The 16,659-nt window shown below is 46.9% G+C and overlaps 3 protein-coding genes across 3 annotated transcripts in view; 2 read left to right on the plus strand and 1 right to left on the minus strand.

Annotated features, from left to right (window-relative positions):
* Positions 1–2,165: 2,165 nt before the first annotated feature.
* On the plus strand, positions 2,166–3,579 carry LOC125306194 (proline-rich protein 15-like). The gene is made up of 2 exons (XM_048261409.1): positions 2,166–2,408; positions 2,538–3,579. Exon 2 carries the CDS (start codon positions 2,553–2,555, stop codon positions 2,874–2,876), a length of 324 nt encoding a protein of 107 aa, XP_048117366.1. The 5' UTR covers positions 2,166–2,408; positions 2,538–2,552; the 3' UTR covers positions 2,877–3,579.
* A 1,868-nt stretch (positions 3,580–5,447) lies between these two features.
* fkbp14 (FKBP prolyl isomerase 14) lies at positions 5,448–8,467 on the minus strand. The gene is made up of 4 exons (XM_048260200.1): positions 8,042–8,467; positions 7,659–7,810; positions 7,349–7,476; positions 5,448–6,998 (listed from the first exon to the last, which is right to left on the minus strand). Exons 1-4 carry the CDS (start codon positions 8,236–8,238, stop codon positions 6,840–6,842), a joined length of 636 nt encoding a protein of 211 aa, XP_048116157.1. The 5' UTR covers positions 8,239–8,467; the 3' UTR covers positions 5,448–6,839.
* A 30-nt stretch (positions 8,468–8,497) lies between these two features.
* Positions 8,498–16,659, plus strand: part of plekha8 (pleckstrin homology domain containing, family A (phosphoinositide binding specific) member 8) — a 16,317-nt gene continuing 8,155 nt past the window's right edge. The window contains exons 1-8 of the mRNA XM_048260199.1: positions 8,498–8,817; positions 10,007–10,123; positions 11,202–11,357; positions 12,286–12,413; positions 12,973–13,131; positions 14,738–14,778; positions 15,234–15,388; positions 15,707–15,950. Of these exons, the coding sequence (XP_048116156.1) occupies positions 8,778–8,817; positions 10,007–10,123; positions 11,202–11,357; positions 12,286–12,413; positions 12,973–13,131; positions 14,738–14,778; positions 15,234–15,388; positions 15,707–15,950 (1,040 nt within the window). The 5' untranslated portion in view covers positions 8,498–8,777. The remainder of the gene's footprint in view (positions 8,818–10,006; positions 10,124–11,201; positions 11,358–12,285; positions 12,414–12,972; positions 13,132–14,737; positions 14,779–15,233; positions 15,389–15,706; positions 15,951–16,659) is intronic.

The following is a 16,659-nucleotide window of genomic DNA, read 5'->3' on the forward strand; positions in this document are numbered from 1 at the left end:
ACCTTCCAGAGGTTGATGGACTGGGTGCTCACAGGAACCAATGGCTATGCAGGGGCGGATATGGATGACGTCATCGTGTAAAGTTCATCATGGGGACAGCATCTCCAACATCTTCAGGAGGTGTTGCAGAAGATTGCGGCTGCAGGTCTCACCCTCAATCCTGCCAAGTGTGCAAAAAGGGCTATGTGATCGGGGGAGGGGTCATTAAGCCTCAGGTACAGAAGCTGGAAGCCATCCAGAAATGTCCCCTGCCACAGACAAAGACCCAGGTGCTGTCCTTCTTGTATAGGAGGTGCGGTGCGGGTATGGCTGGATGGTATTGGAGATTCGTGCCCAACTTCGCTGGCCGGGTGGTGACCCTGACAGACCTGACCCGTAAGAACTGTCCAGTCCAGGTCCAATGGTCTGAGGAGGCCAAGAAGTCCTTCCAAGACATTCAGCATGCCTTATGTAACCAGCCTGTTTTGTACTGTCCTAATTTTGAACAGCAGACTGATGCTTCCAATACCGGCATAGGGCGGTGCTCCTCCAGGGGAACCTGGTCAGTGGCATCCGGTGGCGTACATCAGCCGGAAACTGTTCCCCAGGGAGGTGCGCTACTCCACGGTCGAGAAGGAGTGCCTGGCGGTGAAATGAGCCCTTGACACCTTCAGGTACTATCTCTTGGGCTGTGAGTTCCTCCTGGAGACAGATCACCGGCCACTGCAGTGGATGGATCACATGTGAAATTCTAATGCTCGCATCACCCGCTGGTATCTGTCTATGCAGCCATACCGGTTCACCATCAGCCACGTCCCTGGACGGAATAACACCACCGCTGACTTCCTCTCCCACCTGCCGGCGTGAGACCAGAAGTGGGGGGGGTGTGTGACGGTCAAGACATGACCTCACAGGACTTGTGCCCTGTCGGCACTCATCTAACCTCCATATCAGTGGTTATGTACCCACACATGCATACACAACATTAATATTAACATTCACTAAATGACTGACACCACAATAATGGACTGTTACCTTATGGTTGGCAGCATTGGGAGATCATAACCGATCTTATGGACAGAATGGACTGGGTCTATGTGGCGACGGCAACGTGCTGTTGCGCAAGAGTGTAACTTTGGGCCATAGCTACATGGCTATCACTGTGGACATTTGCACTCACCTAACACTATTTCCCATTATGTTGTAATGTTTCATGTAAGGCAAGGTATGACACAAGACAACTAGCTGCTATGTTTGTACGTTGTATGTTATATGCGTAAGCTTGAGTAAAACATGAATGCTGATCAGACATAAGTTACCGACTGTTGTGTTCTCTCGTTCTGGCTCTGAAGGTCCGGTGGCAAAGGGGGCCGACGAGACACTATGGACGATTTATTGGTTCCGGGCGGCATTGAGCTGTGCCATTCTGTTTATTGCTGTGGGGGACGTTCACGACGGTCCTGATCAAACCACTGCAATCTTTACTCTTAACACAAGCAATAGGGTGTACTATTTAGCAATGTTTTTTTGATATAACTGCTAGGGCATAGGTCACATCTGTATGCTTGTGAATCAGGGTCTGTCTTGTCTTTTATGTAGTAATTGATTGTTTATTGTTTCCCCGTCTATGTGAATGGTGCTGGTCGCCAGGTATATGTACCCCTCTGTTTCATTTGATGGCAGTCTTGATTTTGTTGGTGATGCGCAACGTGAGTGTTACGACCCTGTATTTGGAAAATAGTCACCTGTAAAATCTATCGGAATTTTTGAAGAATTATTGCTAGTTTTTTCTTTATTAGTTTGGTAATTTTTCTATGGACCCCTCTGCTTGTGTTGTATTCAAGCCATCATTAAATTTTTTGGTCCATTCTCAACCACTGTCTCTGCTTCCTTGGCCACACCCACTTTGATTGAAGGTAACTCAGCTCGGTACTGTGACAAGCTGAAACCAGTGAAACATGGCTGACTCATCCTGCTCAGGAGCTGGGGTGGTTTACCATGGCAATCTGCGGCTTTGAGAGGACTGGCTTACTAGGAGTGGCCCTTGAGGACATTCTTTACCTACTACCTGAAGGCCCAGAAACCGGTTCCCAGTGCCCCTGCACCCTTTTTTTTTGTGTGTGTGTGTGTGTGTGTGTGTGTGTGCAAGTTTGTGTCCACGCCAGTAAGGACAAGGCTGTGGGAGGTGCAACAGGTTTGCCTGCAGGTAAGCTGTGTACGAGCGGCCTGTGACAGTCATAGCTCTGTGTGACTTTGATAGGGATACGGTAAACAGCACATTTGGCGTGTTGGTGTGTCTGTTTTTATCAGAGACAGTCAGTGTGTTGTTGTGCTGCTGTACCACTAATGTCAGGTGAGAAGGTCTTCAGAAAAGAATCACTCAGAACTGAACAGGTGACCAAACCAGTCTGAATCCCCTGTGACCTCAGGTGAGTGACTCTTTAAAAAAGAATACATCTCAGAATCTCCGTTTCTGTTTAATTGTTATTAAGGTAGCCTACTCTGGCTCTGCTAGTCTGCCTATACGCGTTAGTAATCTATCCATTCTATATTTATAGAGATTAAAGGACGCCATGGCCGCGAGATACCCTTGGTGGAAGACCCTCACGGTGAGGAAGAAGAGAGACCAGGTGCTGAAGGACGAGAACGCGGAGAACGCAGAGAACGCGGCCGACGGCTCCAAACAAAATGTGGACTCCCAGGATAACATGAATTCCAGCCTCATCTCCGACGAGACGTATGACGACTCCCAGGAAGAGTCTGCATTTAACGAGCACACCTCTCGGCGGAACCTGCGCGTCTCGCGCTCTGGGCGCTTTAAGGAGAAACGGAGAATTCGGGTGACTCTACCCGAACACAACAACTTTCATGACACCACGGCTGCTGTGGCCAAATAACGACAATGAATTGTTGCGAATGGGATATGGGTTTATGCTTACAATCGTTTACACTGTGTGCAAACTGAACGTTTTTTGGGAATGTGGTTGTCATGACAGGGGCTGTGGTTTTAAGTGCACAGCAGGCTATGAATAGCCTGGAGCCCGTCTCCCGTAAATGGATACCAGCTCTGTTCTCCCCACAACTGAAGGATTCAAAAGTAGCAAAAAGAATGAAGAATATTTAAAAGCCAGATCGCCCTGGCACCTTTGATTGTTCGTATCAATGTTTGTCTGCAATTTGTCATACGTTGTTGAAGGGATACTTATTTATTATTTGATTGAAGTTGTGATAATTATTATGAAGGATAATTTAATTTTGGTGTTGGTGACGAGTGTTACTAAACATGGCTTACCGTCCGCTTACGTCCATATACAGTACGTCCATTTTGCACAACACTGATTGGCTGACAGGGCGTGCCGCATCTGTCTGACAGGTGTTTGCTGCTGGTGTTGGTTGGTCGCGCTGGATAAGTGACTACTTTGAGCAGGTGTAGCCTACGGTGTAGGCTGACAATTACGCACCAATACTGACCGAAGGCAAAGACCATTGGTCTTGAGGGTATGTGATGCAGTCTATTGTAGCTTATAGTCATTTACTGAAGTACATTAATGGTTAATGAAGATTTGTATTCATGAAATAAAGTTGTCATCACAAACAGGTCATCAGTCAAATGTTGTTTAGTTATCAAACGACAGTGAAAAATCTGTTGTCAACGAGAGCATGCAGGCACTGTACTCTTGCTTAAAGAAGGATGACACGGTGTAATGTAGCCTATATGGCCATGTAATTACACGAGGTAATGTTCAAGAAAATTTCAACAATGTCACGTCTGACAGCAGCATTGTTCAAATATATTTCAGTGTCTGGAATAGACATTTATTATTGTTATTTGTTTTATTGGTCTGATATATCCAAAGCGACTTACAGACGTCAATTACAGGGCAGTCTCGTCAGAGCAACTAGGCGTTTAGTGCCTTGCACAAGGTGGCAGCCGGATATCAAACCCAACTTTTCTGGATACAGCATACTAGCCCAGAGCCTTAGCCAGTATCCCATTTAACAACATACTATTGTCCTGGTGCTGCTGTTTCAGTGACAGAAGACCACACCTTCATAGACAGGTGGAGACCATATCACATTAAACACAGCCATCATTTATTTGGCATTATTCTATTTATGAACAGTAACTGATTTGTATACATAATGTATACCAATGAACTTGGATTGAGTTCCTTTGACTTGTAACTGTGTGTCTGCATGAGTATATTAGGAACTGACAGATTTTTTTCTCCAGATTTTTTTCAGGTTGTGTCTTGTGATCCTGTGTGTGTGTGCATGGGTGTGGTGAGAGTGTGTGTGACAGATTGCTGGCAGCACCATCCCCAGAGATGAAGTGAAAACCATCCCCGGAGATGAAGTGAAAAACAGGTTCATTATAATCCCTGGCTCTAAAATAGCAGTTAGCACTGAATGTGTGTGTTATGTAATTGGGGGACAGTGTTGGGCTTGTTCCTCCGTCACTCATGAGCGTCAGGCACGGCCTGTCATGGGAAACAGAGAGCGTGAATGAGGAAGCTGGCTTCTTCATGCTGTGTTCAAGGTGCTGTGGTAGCTCCTCAGGGCATACAGTGAGATTGGCAGTGCACTCTGTCCCTCCCAAGAACAAGGATCTCCTAAAAAGGTGCTTGTTCACAGCCCCAAGAAATGCCAAACAAATCCCAGCATTCTAAAGTTGCCTAGACAACTAACCCCAACATTCCAAAGTTTGCAGCTGTTGGTTACAGACTTTAGAATGTTCAGAAAACCAACTTTCTGCTCCAGACTGCCCAGAACAGTCAAACCAAAGTGTTCTAAAGGATCTTTGGTCAAACTCAAACAATTCCATCCAACCAACATAGACTGATGATGCACACTAACCTAACTGTTGGAGTTTGTTGTTGCGATGTGTAAGCGGCTGAGGACTCATCTCACCTGGCATTACCAGTACCTCTAACACACTGCCACTACACTCTCTCTGGAACATTTGCCACATTGACTATGTTAATGCCTTGTGCTTACTCTCAACAGGCCTCATAGCTTACTAGCTCAGTTGTTGATCTTAATTTGTAAAATTGTAAATCCTAAATTATAAGTGCCTTTTGCTGAATATTTGTCATTTTAAAATGGTATTGAATGCCAGTTGCCATGTTGGAAAAAGCTTATCTTCTCATGTGTGGATAAGCTCAAATTCTCATGCACAGCGCTAACACCCAATCAGCAGTCTAGCACGTCTTCTGAGCTGGTCAAAGGGAGGGCAACCAACAGGGCAAGCGGCCAAACAGAATCTGTGATGAGATTAGGGTGCAGTCTGAGATTTTAATCCAAAACGCTTTTTGTCAAATCCAACAAACTGTTCCACAATATTATAGCTGTCACTTCCTGTGTGCGTGTGTGTGTGCGTGCTCAAAAACCTCTCATATTTATACTGGCCTAATGAATAGGCACAAATGGCATGTTCAGGTCACGCAGAAACATTGAGAACAAGGTGGTCATTTCCACTGGTTTCATTTCAATCTCATTAAAGCCAAACTCACAGTGATATAGCCAGTCAGAACTGAGAAAAAACTGAGAAAAATACAGACAAAGGTAACAAAATAAATACATACAAATACAGGCACAAAGGCAGGGGGTGGAGAGGAGGGACAGGTGAGGGTTGGGACAGGTGATTCTCTCCTGGGGCATAAAGTTCAGAGGATGCCTGAGCAGTAGCAAAGACAACACTCCCTCTACTGGTGATGAGAGGAATTTCAGCTCTCCAGAGGCTGAGTGCACTGGTAGAAGGAGGGCCTTCAGGACGTCTGGCCTTCTGAAGCTGACGCTACACAGGGCCAGTTCCTGAGCCATGCTGCTGGCCACTGTTCCTGAGTATTGTTGTTGCAATTGATATTGACCAACATTTTCTTTCCTGGAGAATTTCAATAACCAGTAGGCCATCTAATCATAACACATCAAACTGGTTCTGTGGCTACACAGCAGCATTGTTTAAAAAAACTGCCCCAGGTATCATCACCTGTAGAGAGTCCTTCCTGCCTGAGGTGCAGCCTTCTAAAAGAGTAATTCCTGGTACTCACAACATATTGCCCTCTGCAGGACTAGGTTACATCACATTTAGCAACATATTGCCCTCTGCAGGACTAGGTTACATCACATTTAGCAACATATTGCCCTCTGCAGGACTAAATAATATCACATTTAGCAACATATTGCCCTCTGCAGGACTAGGTTACATCACATTTAACAACATACTGTTGTCCTGGTGCTGCTGTTTCAGTGACAGAAGACCACACCTTCATAGACAGGTGGAGATCATGGCCATGTTATTAGACAGCTGCTATCTGTCTGGTGGTGAGTTAAGCACACACACATGATACATCCTGACAAGCACAACCCAGGGACACCCAACACTCACGCTCCACTCCCTACACATCCACACACTCACTCTCCACTCCCAACACACTCTGAACACCTACCCTTCTCTTCTCCTTCTTGCCTATATATTTTGGGAATCTAAAATCATGTCCACGGACTGAAGACACCACTGCACTCCACTGAAATGTTAATGACGGCATGTTGAAGTGTCCTTAAAGAAACAAGCCACCTTTCTGAGAAATAAGCTTATTCGAAATCTTCCCGAGAGTTAGATAAGAGGATAGATACCTCTCTTCTCTGTGCCTGCAAAATCATCCAGTCTGACACCGTCTAACTCTGGTTTAGACATCAAAATCACCCAGTCTGACACCGTCTCACTCTGGTTTAGACATCAAAATCACCCAGTCTGACACCATCTAACTCTGGTTTAGACATCAAAATATGCTAATTTGCCAAAAAATTGGTGTGTTCCTTTAAATGCAAACATGACTAGAGAGGGTGTGTGAAGGTGGCTACAGTTCGTCGTGTTTGTAGGTGAACTCTCGAGCGGAGATGAACCCATCCTCGTCCTCGTCCTCCTTCTTGAATATGTCCTCCACCATCACCTCGTGGTGTGTGTCATTGGCGGCATAGCCGTGTCTCTCAAACTCCTTCCTCAGGTACTCCTTCACCTAGTCACATGAGGGAGAACAGTCACCGCCAAGGCTCACATACACACACACACACACACACACACACACACACACACACACAGCTGTGGCCCAGACAGACACACACACAGATTGTTGTGACTCTGACACACACACACGCACAAACACACACACACACACACACACACACACACACACACACACAGCTGTGGTCCAGACAGACACACACACAGACTGTTGTGGCTCTGTCTGACACACACACACACACCCACACTCAGACTGTTGTGGCTCAAACATCTCTTCTAGTTACACAACAGTCACTGCTGTAGCACATATACACACACGCGCACACACACACACACATATAGTACCTCCTGCCTGGAGAGCCTCCAGTCGTCGTTGAGGTCCATCTCCTGGAAGGACTCGTGGGAGCGCGGTCCGTTGCGGATTTCCATCACCTCAATGTCGAAGATCAGTGTGCTCTCTGGTGGGATCTTACCTGGAACCATAGAAAGGGAACAGAACAGGGGGAAATCAGTGTGCTCTCTGGCGGCACAGCAGGGGCAGTTTGGGGTGATTGTGGAGGGTTAGGGTGATTGTGGAGGGGTAGGTTGGGATGGGTTGGGGTGATTGAGAAGGGGCAGTTTGGGGTGATTGAGGAGGGGTAGGTTGAGGTCTCACCTTTGCCCTCCTTGCCGTAGGCGAGAGCGGGTGGGATGGTCAGCTTCCTCCTCTCGCCAGCGCACATATTCTGCAAGCCCTTATCCCAGCCCTGGATGACCTCTCGGATGCCCAACGTGAACCACACCGGGTTCTTATCCCCCTGCTGCCGGCTGGGAGACACACACAGCGTTATTTTAGCAGAATCCTCATGAGTCAAACCCCACTGGCTAGTCCACTAGTCCACAGCATTACTCTATCAGACCCGACCTGGCTAGTCCACCAGTTCATTTACTCAAACAGAATTAAAGGAGAGGGTGTAGCTAAACCTCAGTTAACATGTTACAACTATCATACTACATCAGAACTTCGCATGCATTATTGCGGTTACGCAGATGTATCACCTGGAGTGGAACATGGTGCCGTTACTCTCCAGAAAGCCCTCGTAGTGCACCAGAAGAATGTCTCCATACTTGGACTTTCGGTGACAGAGGAAAGGCTTGGACATAACTTCAATCTTCACCTCTGGTTCCGGAAGTTTTGCACAGTCCACATTTAAGTGGACGAACAGTAAAAGGAAACTGAACATAATTTGCAACATATTTCCTCTTGAACAGAGTGATGTTTATTCTAAGGTGATTACAAACAAATAAGCACACCAAAATCCCGTTAGCTAGTGGCAATAACGCCGACTACGTGGCATGCAAGTTTTCTAGCATTCCAGCACTAGTAACAACAGCCCAAGTTTTCCTTTTAGACGTCCCACCCACCTTCTTGCTATTGGTTTGCTGCATTAAAAGAAACGCCTTATATCATGAGTAGTCACAGCTGATTGGAGCTCTTTTGTGATGTTGAAGGCCCGCCCGCCCCGGCTACGAACATTCAAGGCGTTGGTGTGAATGGAGAAGCGAAGGATTTGAGTTGCGAATTCCAAGTGCTGTCACAGACTACGGGATGGTTTACGTTTGATCACATGGAACGGAATTCACGTACACTTTACGCCTTTCTAGTCAGTTGTTTACATGGCATAAGCTTGGTAACTACGGTCGGCGAATCTACGTTGGAATTACAGTGAGCTCCTCAAAAGTCATTTCATGCCGATGTAGGCTACTATGTGACCAACCACGAAATCAAGAAAATATGGAGGGAGTACTTTATAAGTGGACAAACTACATCAGTGGTATGTTGCTTTTCTGAATATGATTACTGACAAACGGCGTGTTTCATCGAATGTTTACATTTAGCAGCCTATTGCTCGTTAGCTAGCCAAGCAGCAGCAATGTAACGTTAGCTAAGAACAAGCTAACAAATGAATCTTTACTCGGCTAATTTGACTAGCTTTCTAGATATCTATCTTAGGTGTTACTAAGTAAAGCAGCCGAAGTTAAGCCACAATATTGAACACTTTCTCTCTTCGCACCCCTGGCTGGCCATCCAGCTCTTACAGTCGCCTAGTCGGTTGTAACTGTGTAGCGTCTTTAAGCCTATAACGTTAGCCAGTTAAATTAACCCGGTAACGTTAGCCTCTCTGTTTACAGGCTGTTTACTGTAGGTTGTGAAATTATCTGGTTGTGTTAACGTTAGCTGCTACCCATATTTACAGTAGGCTAGTTTGCCAACATGCCTGCCTCAGTAATGTGACGTTAACATAAATTAATTTAACTTTAGCTAAACGACAGTCAACATTAGTCATAACATTTCTTGATGACAGATGTGATGATTTCGGTTATTTTCATGCAGTTATATAACGTTAAATTCAGGTTAAAGTAGCTTAGTTTGGCTAAATCAGTGACATCAAATAAAGTCTGATGCCCTCTTAGTAAGTCAGTCGTAACGTATAATAAACAGTCATAATGTGTGTGGGGGGGGGGGGGACTCGGAGGACTGGTGTGTGCTGATATTTAGTTACAGCTGCGGCTCAGTGATGACAATACAGGCTGGACCTGCTCAACGCAATAGGCTTCACTTCACATATTTGGAAATTAGTTTGTCTACACACCCAGTTGTTCTAGTTTCTGCAGATCTCCAAAACTAAAACCCTCAAATCCTGCCTGACTCTCCCAAATCTGGGTCAAGCTCCTCTGCAGAATGTCACTGCCCCAGTATTCTAACAGCAGGAAGTATAGCAGTTGCTATTAGAGTTATATATTCATTATAACAAATTCTGCAAGTTAATTAAAATATGGGGACATCACACAGAGTCATTAACTTGGTCAGTTGAGGCCATTGTCCCATGTTCTCATTTCAGGCTTCAGGGTCCTTGATGTGAAATGATTGACATGACAGAATAACAACAGAATGTGCCAGCACATGATGCATTGCCACTCTGTCCTCTCGAACCTTCCCACACTGTCTTCTCCTCTCTCCAGGTTGGCAGCCGCGCTGGTTCGTGTTGGATGGGGGCACTCTGTCGTACTACGACTCCCAGGAGGAAGCCTGGAAGGGCTGCAAGGGCAGCATCAAGATCTCTGTCTGTGAGATCCAAGGTACAGCCTAGCTCTGTCTCTGTCTCTGTCTGTCTGTCTGTCTCTCTCTCTCTCTCTCTCTCTCTCTCTCTCTGTCATTGTCCCCCCCTGTCCCCCTCTCTGTGAGATCCAAAGTACGTACAGGGTGTCTCTCTCTCTGTTAACTGCTGGCAGTGCTGATAGTGTAGCACAGTGCTGGGGAACTGATAAGTGTGCAGACTCCGATTCATTCTCACATCAACTGGTGTGAACTGATAAGTGTGCAGACTCACATGGGCTGGTGATACTCCTCTGAGCTTATCCCTGACTCAGATAAAAGAACTGTCGCTCGGAACATGACACAGACATGGCAGCTGCTGATGATGCAGCAGTGCTGTGAGTCATGAGTGTGTCTGCTCTGAAGGATTCAAACTATTCAAAAAAGCTTTATCACTTGATGACAGGATAGTGTCTTGGGTTTGAGGCTCATAGAGGCTTGGATTAGACTAAAAAAAAAACAGTCAGGTGGTTATCAGAATTGGTGATCTAGTGAGATCCTGCCCTATCAGTGATCCAGTGAGATCTGGACCCCCTGTCAGTGATCCAGTGAGATCCTGACCCCCTTCTAAAAAAAGTCAGGTGGTTATCAGAGTTGGTGATCCAGTGAGATCCTGCCCCTATCAGTGATCTAGTAAGATCCTGTCCCCGTCAGTGATCTAGTGAGCTCCTCTCCACGTCAGTGATCTAGTGAGCTCCTTTCCCCGTCAGTGATCTAGTGAGCTTCTGTCAACCTCAGTGATCTAGTGAGATCCTGTCCCTGTCAGGGATCTAGAGAGATCACTGCCCCGTCAGTGTCTTATCCAGTGACATCCTATTCCTGTGTCAGATTAAAAGTCCTCTAGGATTTATCACTGTTGAACACTGAATGCATTGCACCCCAGAGTGATTCAGAGTGACACACTGTCGGTTCAAGCTCCACTCTGTGTGTCTGTGTGTCTGTGTCTGTGTGTGTGTGTGTGTGTGTGTGTGTGTGTGTGTGTGTGTGTGTGTGTGTGTGTGTGTGTGTGTGTGTGTGTGTGTGTGTGTGTGTGTGTGTGTGTGTGTGTGTGTGTGTGTCCAGTGCACCCGTCAGACTTCACGCGTGTGGACCTCACCATCCCTGGGGAGCAGTATTTCTACCTGCGCGCCATCAACGCGGCCGAGAGGCAGAAGTGGCTGGTGGCACTGGGCACCGCTAAGGCCTGCCTCACAGACAACCGCACCAAGAGAGAGAAGGGTGAGACACACACACACACACACACACCTCACAGACAACCGCACCAAGAGAGAGAAGGGTGACACACACACACACACACACACCTCACAGACAACCGCACCAAGAGAGAGAAGGGTGAGACACACACACACACACACACACACACCTCACAGACAACCGCACCAAGACAGAGAAGGGTGAGACACACACACACACACACACACACACATATCTCACCGACAACCGCACCAAGAGAGAGAAGGGTGAGACACAGACACACACACACACACACCTCTAAGACAACCGCACCAAGAGAGAGAAGGGTGACACACACACACACACACACACACACACACACACACACACCTCTAAGACAACCGCACCAAGAGAGAGAAGGGTGACACACACACACACACACACACACACAAACACACACACATACCTCACTGACAACCGCACCAAGAGAGAGAAGGGTGAGACACAGACACACACACACCTCACAGACAACCGCACCAAAAGAGAGAAGGGTGAGACACACACACACCTCACCGACAACCGCACCAAAAGAGAGAAGGGTGTGAGACACACACACACACACACACACACACAGCAGATGCATGCACACAAATACACACATGCTTATTGTGCCCTTCCTGTGTGAGCCCTTTGATTGGCTGCATTAGAGGAAGAGGCATTTTGTGTAAAGTAAAGTGTTCTTGGATGAAGAGTCAAAAGATTGTTTCAAAAGGTGGTTGACATGATCTTAAATAGCCAATCAAATGGCGCCTCTCCCTTTGGTACTCCTTAAGTATGCAGAATAGTGTTGGGCTCAGTCTGAGACACTTCATAAAGTATGCAGAATAGTGTTCAGTGCATGTGTGTTATGAACAAAGCACTGTGCCTTTAAACTTTGCTATGTGTGTGCGTGTGTGTGTGTGTGTGTGTACAGAGCTTCAGGAGAACACAGAGGCACTGAAGACCAAGATGTCGGAGCTGCGTCTGTACTGTGACCTCCTGCTCCAGCAGGTCAACAAGATCAAAGACAGTCCAGATGTAGACCTGCCGCTCTCCACAGAGGTGTGTATACACACACACACACACACACACACACACACACACACACACACACCCATACACACACATTCCATGCTAGGGATTACTGTCTTTCCTCTCAACACACCTCTGCTGTATAAACATCACCACACACACACACACACACACACACACACACACTCCTTCAGCTTTCCACTCAAGGGAAGAGCCACACACACCTCTAATTCACACACATAGTGTTTGGGTCATGAGCTAAACATATACCAAAACTACTGTCTTTCTGTACACACACACTCACATACACACCATATACCAGAGCGACTTGCTTCTGTACACACATACTGTACATGTGTGCGCACACACACACACACACACACACACACACACACACACACACACACACACACACACACACACACACACACACACACACACACACAAAGTTACACATATGCAATTAGCTTAGTCACATGATGCTTATTTGAAGATACCTGACCTAAAACTAATGGACATTCACCTTGTTGTGTTCTGTGTGTGTGCGTCCCCATATGTGTGTTTTTTGTGTGCGATAATCGTGCGCCAAGCCGGTGGGGACATGGGCGGTCTGGTGAAGTCCACCTGCAGCACGTTCCTGAGGACACTGGAGGAGTGCATGCAGATCGCAAGCCGAACTTTCAACCCTGACCTCCTGACCCTGAGCCCCCCGGGGTCGCCCCCCATCGCCGCCGTCAAGCCCCAGAAGGTACCGGCCGGGAGAGAGACAGTGTGTGTGTGTGTGTGTGTGTGTGTGTGTGTGTGTGAGAGAAACAGTGAGCAAATGATTATTCCCACAAAGACGATCACATTATGCCCCGATAATAAACCCTGGATGAGTAGATCACTTGAGCATGTTCTTAATAAGGAAAAAATAGCTTTCCAACAGAATGACATACACCAAAGAAAAGATGCTCAAAGGATGGTGAGGAAGGAAATGAAATGGGCCAAAATCCAGTTTAAGGACAAGGTGGAAGATGAGCTAAGAATGGCAATGCTTCCTGTGCTTGGAGAGGGATTAAGGCTATGCTGGGCATGAGTGATAAGAACAAAGGGGCGGTTACATCCAGGGGTGTAGTGGTAAAATAAGAGCTGTGTGTGTGTGCGTGTGCGTGCGTGCGTGCGTGCGTGTGTGCGCGTGTGCTTGTGTGTGCGTGTGCAGGGGTGTAGTGGTAAAATAACATGTAGGTAAACTATGAATTCTGTGATCTTGGTGAGGTGGACTGCGACATTGCGGAATCAGATTTTTAAAAAATTGTACAATGTTTATAACAATACCAATGATATTAAATGGTTCATAGAGTGTTGATGAGTGTACATATTGTGAATGTGGATAATACAGTGTGATTTTTGAATGTTAAACTTGCTGAATTGGTGACTCCAGGCTCTGACCTCTCTGGTGATGAAAGAGTTTGAGCAGATTCAAAGAGTTTACTTTTCATGACTCAGGCCATGATGGATCCACTCCAATCTGCATATTTACCAAGTAAGGGGTAGGGCTGGGCGATATGGACCAAAACTGATATCCCGATATTTTGGGGCTGATTGGCGATATACGATATCGATACGATATTGATATTTCAAACAGAAAGAAGCGAAGTGCTTCATATATTCCTCAATACAACAATTATGACAACACAGCCGGTTTTAATTATATTCATTTCAGACTGCTCTAACATAGCTGTGCAAAAGGTGTAAACAATAACATATACCAATAGGCATACAGTTGCTCTGAGGGCTGTGCAAATAACAATATTCAATGGACCCAGTTGGCATCACGGGCCAATCTCATTTTGATTCTAGCGAATTCGGTCTAGCCGTTGATGTGCCCATTGAATAGGCATCAGCACCAACCTCTGATCAAAGGTAAACAAAATCTGACTCGGTTGTCCGTCATGTTTGAAAGTTTGTAGTGCTATAGAGGAGAACGTGCACCGTAAAGCAGTTGAGCAGAGCTGCGGCTATCTGAATAGTCTGAATACAGAGTGGCTTTGATAAAATGGCCCATTATTTGACATAATACCGGTATTACGATATTGTCTCAACTACATATCGTTTTCAAAAATATATCGGTCGTAGTCGTAATACCGATATATCGCCCAGCCCTAGTAAGGGGGTTGAAGATGCCATTAAGGCAATTCAATGCAACAGTGTAGGTGTGTGCATGTGTGTGCGAAACGGTGTGTATGTGCATGCGCCTGTGTCTGTGCGCGTGCGTGTGGTGTGTGAAACAGTGTGTGTGTGTGTGTGTGTGTGCCCGTGCGTGCCCGCTTGTGGTTTGTGTAACAGCTTGACGTGGTATTATTCCCTAACAGGTGAGGCCCATTAATCAGACCAGTCCACACCTTGGTCACAGGTAAGCCAGAGTCACCACACACACACACACACATACTGTGATGATGATGATGATGATGATGGTCATGATAATGGTGATTAGGATACAGTAAGGGATGATGATTGTGGTGGTGTGGGTGGTGATGGTGATGATGGTGGTGTGGGTGGTGATGGTGATGATGGTGGTGTGGGTGGTGATGGTGATGATGGTGGTGTGGGTGGTGATAGTGATGGTGATGGTGATGATGGTGGTGTGGGTGGTGATAGTGATGGTGGTGGTGGTGATGGTGGTGTGGGTGGTGATAGTGATGGTGGTGTGGATAGTGATGGTGGTGATAGTGATGGTGGTGGTGGTGATAGTGATGGTGGTGGTGGTCATAGTGGTGGTGGTGTGGGTGGTGATAGTGATGGTGGTACTGGTGGTGTGGGTGGTGATAGTGATGATTATGATAATTATGGTGTGTGTGTGTTGTGTAGGAAGCGAGAGGCGAGCAGTTCTTCTCAGTCGGAGCTGACTGGCCTGCCTGAGGCGGGGTTACCTGCGACTGACGCCGGACCAAAGGCTGATCCTTCACCTGAGCCCCCACACACACCCACCACCGGACCAGAGGACACTCACACACACGCTTCAGGTAGAACACACACTCACACACACACACACATACACCCACAGGACCAGAGGTCACTCACACACACACGCTTCAGCTTAAACACACACTCACACACACACACACACAGACACAAACACACACACACAGGACCAGAGGACACACGCACGTTTCAGGTAAAACACGCACACACGCACTCAGTTTGCTCATGTGGGCCTATTTGTGTGTGTGTCTTTATGTACTGTACGTCTGTGTACTTGCTTGTGTGTACACGGTGTGCAAAATGTATGTGTGTTTGTCTCTCTCTCCCTCTCTGTGTGTGTGTGTGTGTCTGTCTTGTAGAGGAACTCAAGTCCCCAGATGTCCCCCCGACCGCCCCTCAGAGTTCCGACGCTGTTGTGCAGGAGGAGCATGACTCAGGCCACACCCACACACAGGTAGAGGGAGGGGCCAACAAGGGCTCCACTGAGCAACCTCCAATGGAGGAGAAGGAGGCGGAACAGGAAGAGGACGGCAACCAATCAGGGGAGGAGGAGGAGGATGAGGAGGAAGGGGTGGATACATTCTTCAGCACCATGAGCCACAGGTACCAGGACGCACCTGAGTGAGCATCGTCATGGTGGCAGGAGTGTTGTTGCCGTGGCGATGGCTGCAGGGATGAGGACTGTTGTTGCCATGGCGGCAGGAGTGGTGTTGCCGTGGCGTGTGAACTTTGAACTGGTGAGGACTGTTGTTGCCATAGCGGCAGGAGTGGTGTTGCCGTGGCGTGTGAACTTTGAACTGGTGAAAACAGCTCGAAAAACGACTTGAATGGACAAATAGAACGCAGCATTAGTGAGAAACAGGCTGGTAGCACACACCACAGTGGGGTGTGTGAGTGTGTGAGCGAATGAGTGAGCGAGCACATAAGCTCATAGCCTTAGTCGCCTTAGCTATGCAGTGGTACAGTATTCTTGGAGCTGTGAGTGGTTAAAGTGTGTGTGTGTGTCAGTGGGAGAGATTTCAGAGGTAGGTGTGTGTATTATAGTGGTTCTAGATATTCAGTATTACATTATGGCAGTCCAATACTATGGCACTGATGGGATGAGCCGTGTGTGTGTGTGTGTGTGTGTGTGTGTGTGTGTGTGTGTGTGTGTTTTGGGTATTATTTGTGAGCTGATGAGTGTGTTCTCTTCTGATCACTTGACCCCCTACACACACTCTCAGGATGGCTTCTCAACTGTGACCTCGCTGGTAATGTGTGTTTTTGTCCAGAGTGTGTTTTTGTTTTTCTGTTTTCCGTTTATGGTTCTCTG

This window comes from Alosa alosa, chromosome 13 (genome assembly GCF_017589495.1).
Source record: "Alosa alosa isolate M-15738 ecotype Scorff River chromosome 13, AALO_Geno_1.1, whole genome shotgun sequence".
Taxonomy (NCBI): domain Eukaryota; kingdom Metazoa; phylum Chordata; class Actinopteri; order Clupeiformes; family Clupeidae; genus Alosa; species Alosa alosa.

Coding starts and splice junctions, on each gene's coding strand:
- fkbp14 (XM_048260200.1), bottom strand. CDS start 8,238: ATGTTGCAAATTATGTTCAGTTTCCTTTTACTGTTCGTCCACTTAAAT. Junction 7,811..8,041: donor GGCACCATGTTCCACTCCAG/GTGATACATCTG, acceptor TGTGTCTCCCAG/CCGGCAGCAGGGGGATAAGA. Junction 6,999..7,348: donor GGAGGCTCTCCAGGCAGGAG/GTACTATATGTG, acceptor TCATGTGACTAG/GTGAAGGAGTACCTGAGGAA.
- LOC125306194 (XM_048261409.1), top strand. CDS start 2,553: ATGGCCGCGAGATACCCTTGGTGGAAGACCCTCACGGTGAGGAAGAAG.